The 4,498-nt window shown below is 29.7% G+C and overlaps 1 protein-coding gene across 1 annotated transcript; it reads right to left on the bottom strand.

Moving 5' to 3' along the window:
• Positions 1-323: 323 nt before the first annotated feature.
• LOC131176641 (probable terpene synthase 6) lies at positions 324-2,659 on the bottom strand. The gene is made up of 6 exons (XM_058141702.1): positions 2,540-2,659; positions 2,129-2,399; positions 1,535-1,907; positions 1,223-1,441; positions 982-1,114; positions 324-863 (listed from the first exon to the last, which is right to left on the bottom strand). The coding sequence occupies exons 1-6, from the start codon at positions 2,657-2,659 to the stop codon at positions 324-326; spliced, it is 1,656 nt and encodes a 551-aa protein (XP_057997685.1).
• Between the last annotated feature and the right edge of the window lie 1,839 nt (positions 2,660-4,498).

Genomic DNA, 4,498 nt, shown 5'->3' with positions numbered 1-4,498 from the left:
TTGGCTGTAATTCACTCGTTATTAGAATCATATATATTTATGGACAAATTATTCAGTGTGACTGAAATACAAAATTAGTTCCTAAAAAGGGTATGCACAACATTTTTTTATTTTATTATAGGAGGAATTCATTCACCACAAGCATATAAATTACAGTAAGAAAGAGATACTCATAATTATTTTCCGCCAAGAAATTTCATCTTCTTGGACTGAGACAAGGCGCAGATTTATTTTATTATTGTGCCTACTATTGCACTTTCTATATATAGCACCTATATAAGAAGGAAACAAAATCAAGAAGCAACATAGAAAGCACACATATCTCAGTCTTCAGGTATTGGTTCCACGAACATTAAGGTGACATGGTCCTTCAAGCTTGAGGCGATGGTGTATCCATCATCGTACTGGAAAACAACTTCCATCATACGAGCAAGGTTTACTATACTCGTGATAAGAGGCATTGGGACAGCAGTTGGCCTCATGGACTCCTCATTCATATCCTTCCATGCATTGTCACACATCTTTCGAAGCTCTTCCATCGCCTTCTCTTTTGAGACACCATATTCTTTCATGTAGCAATTTCCAGCTAAACAGTGTCCTTCCTTTTCTTCATCTTTGCGGGCCACCATGTCATTTAGTAAACGGCCAAAGAATTTGGAAGCTTCAACAAGTTTTGGGTTAGTTTCTAGCCATTTAAACTCCTTAACCCCTGCAAGTTTTTCCACTCCAAGGAAGACTACTGGCGGAAGTAGGGAAAAACAGGATGAGATTAATGCATTATGCATGTACTCATTGAATGGTCGCAAATGGCCATCATAAAACCACTGTGCCTCCACAAGATAAGATCTCACCACTTCTTTGTACTAATCCATGCATATATTTAACAAGAAAAAGAAAAAAGAAAAGAAAATCGGTTCGTATTCGTTGATTAATTAATTGTATATTGATAGCAAAAATCATGGCGCTAGATATAGTTCTTACTCTCTCCTTTGTATAATTGATACAATAGGATCTTCCTTCATTGCCTTCGCCATCCCCCAATTCCTCAAAAAAATCTAAGACCGCCTTGTAAAGAATCTTCAGATAATCTGCAGGTAGCTGATCAGAGTTGCCCCTGGGAATTGTGAAATGGAAATGAGAGACAATATGATTCAGAAGAGGAATTTGATACACATAATGAATAATACAAGAGGTTAATAATTAGGTGGCAAGGATGTGAAACCTCTCCAGTGCATCTGTAAAGCATTGTAGTTCTTGAAGTGTACCATACGAATCGTATGTATCATCTACCAATGCCAGTATCTGAATACACTTTGTTAAAAGTATGCGAGAAAGAGCGAAGTCAGGCTCAAATTGAACTCCAGCTGATTGAAAAAATCCCTCGGCAATTCTGTCTCTTACATAAGGAAGACCCTTTGCAAGATCCAATTCTTTCCACCACCTGATCAAACACACAATTAAATAACAATATTGAATGTAAATATCATATACACATAAAAAAATATCTCCCTCTGATCTCTCAAACAAAGTGTACCTGGAGACAACACCTAGCTCTTGTTTGTGCAGTAACTGCACTCGATTATAATCTAACTTGGCAAACTTAAGTAAAGTTTCATTGTGAGACTCCTCTTCTTCGTAGAAATAGATGAATTTCCTAGCCTCTACTCGTGGCAGGCCTCTGTGAAAAGGCATGCTTAAGGCATCATTTATGTGTTTTGCCAGATGTGGGCTTGATTGCATAGCCAGAGACTCCAAGAGTGGCCTTGCAAAAGCAATTGCTTCATCTAGAATATCTTCTCTACGCATACTCACAAAGCTCGCTTCGTAAAGGCTAAGAATTCCTTTTACGTCATTGGATATGGCTTTATTGAACTTCCCATCGCTGTCCTTGAATTTCTTGAACACATCTGATTCACAAATCACAACACCACCCACTTCATGCAACCATCTTTATTAATTAGTAGGTCACATTATTTCTTGCGTCTTTCCTTTTGACAATTGACCTTTATTAAGCAATAATATATATTTATGTATGGAGAGATTTTTCTTGCCTAAATGGACCTAAGTTGTAAGATGTAATATAAAACATATAAAATAAAATAAATTTTTATCATAAGTAGCCACTTACTGCAAGATATTTTGTATCCATGCTGTCTTAAAACTCGAAACAAAAGCGCGACATTATAGAGATCATAGTCATCGTTAATATTATCGTGGACGACATTAAAAATGTGATTCAGTTGTTCTTCAATTTCATTTTCAAAATGATATGATATACCAAGACGACATAATAAATTGATAAACTCAATATTCTTGATCAAATCTTTCTTGGAAGACATTAGCATGTCCTTGACCTTTTCTTTTAGCACCTCCACCTTTTTAGTATATGAATCAATTTCCTGCATTAAGGTTGAGAAATATAGTTTTCGAGTCAATCAGCTGTAATTATAATTAATTATAATTTCGATTATCAAAAATTACAAGTTATCTATATTACATGTAATTAAACAGAAAAAGAAAAGTTTGAATGTTGGCTTACGGAGTTAAACAGAGGAAGTGAAGCAAAGTCACAGCCCCACACGGTAGCGGGGAAGTAAGCCAATGGACGAGAAATCTCTTGCTCCATGTTGCTTGCCAAATGCTCTACTTGCGCTGCCATTTCTTTGAGAATTTGAAGACAAGGCCTGCTTATGGTCGTTATAAGGATCAAAACATGGCCATTTATAGAAAAGCATTCTCATTGAACAGCCAATGATCTTTTATTTTCATTTTTTTAAAATGAAATTTAGACATTGACTTAGCAACGTAGTTAAATCCTGTCAATAATTATAGTTAAATCACATGTACCCATAACCATAGCAAATAATTGGGCCAATGATTTGTTAATCACGTTATGTATAGGTTCAACTATAGGTTAAAATGGGTAATTTGTTACTAAAAAAAATTTTAGATTTTGATTTTATTTAACAAAAAATCTCTCTAATCTATAGATTTTTATATTAAAGAATTCCTCTAAATTACAGTATAACATTTACAAATGCAATTTTAACATTTTTCGATAAAAAATAAATCATAAATCTTTTCAAAAAGTAAATATTGTAATGGCATTAATATTTTTGTGATAAGTTTAGATTGTGGTTAAAACGAAAAATATTTTTTTGAGTGTGAGAAAAAATAGATAAAAAGATAATTTTATTACTTTTTTAATATTAAAATTTACTATAGTAAGTTGTAAAGATTTTTATAAAATTAAATTAAAATTTAAAAATTTTTAATAATGTATTAAAATTAAATGATGAAAGTGAAATACGGACAAAATTTAATGTCCAACTATAAAAATTATTTAAAATGGTGCAGAGTTTCAAGCGCTACGTTTGCTTGAGTAGAAAAAAAAAATTTCAAAACAAGCAAGCAATTTCCTTATAGTAGGGTTATTATGGTCGTATTATTTTGAGTTGCACAAATTAATATTACTATTTTGTAGTTTAGATTCGATGGCCTTCCATTAAAAAGAAATCATCGTATTCTTATCTTACTAATTAAATGATAATTTATTTTTTTTTACATAAAATAAGAATGATATTTCATTAATTGAGAATAAAGTCAAAAATAAAATATAAATTAATATATTATATTTTAACATAAATAACATTAAACACTTATATAAAAAAAATAATATAAAAAATTTAAAAGATTCAATAATATTAGTAGAGCATATAAATTAGCCAACAGACAAACTGTATATTCTAGTCTTCAGCTCATTAATTTTTTTTTAACTTTTTTAAATAATATTTAAATTTAAATATTTTATTTAAGGTATATTTTATTTAGTAGTTGTCTAGTGATTATAATTTTTTAAAATAATTTTTATTTATTTACCATATTATATAGATTACCGTTGTATTATATAACTATTCCTGTTAACCACCACCACCAGATGAGGACACCTGCAGATGACCGCCACCACCTGTGAAGGAACATAATGATTTTAATTTGGCGACTTGCATCCCTTAATAATAATAATAATATAAATACACTGCCTCGTCTTCCACTCGCATGTGGCACTGGCCATCGATTATAAATATTTTATAATAGATAAAAATAATACAAAATAGTAAATTATAAAAATTATTTATTGATTTATGGAGAATTATAATAAAATTTCTATAATAAATATAAGTAATATAAAATCATAGTTTTAATTATTATATAACTTCATAATATAAATTATACTATTTAAAAAATAAAAATCAGTAACATCAAAGTTTTATGTCAAATTCTTATATAAATTTTACAAATTTAAAGAAAAAATATATAAATCCAAAATAGCTAATTATATGACATAATAGCATAAAATAAAAAAAATAATTATTAAAATTAAAAATATATGAAAATTAGAATTTAGTAAAATAATAAAATAAATATATCATATAAAAATAAATACATATCTAAGTTGATCAATTCAAAATTTGTATGAGAATTGAGATAAATAATTTTA

Source organism: Hevea brasiliensis, unplaced genomic scaffold (genome assembly GCF_030052815.1).
Source record: "Hevea brasiliensis isolate MT/VB/25A 57/8 unplaced genomic scaffold, ASM3005281v1 Scaf200, whole genome shotgun sequence".
Taxonomy (NCBI): domain Eukaryota; kingdom Viridiplantae; phylum Streptophyta; class Magnoliopsida; order Malpighiales; family Euphorbiaceae; genus Hevea; species Hevea brasiliensis.
The sequence above is the reverse complement of the archived record's forward strand: the minus strand, read 5'-3'. Positions and strand labels throughout refer to the sequence as shown.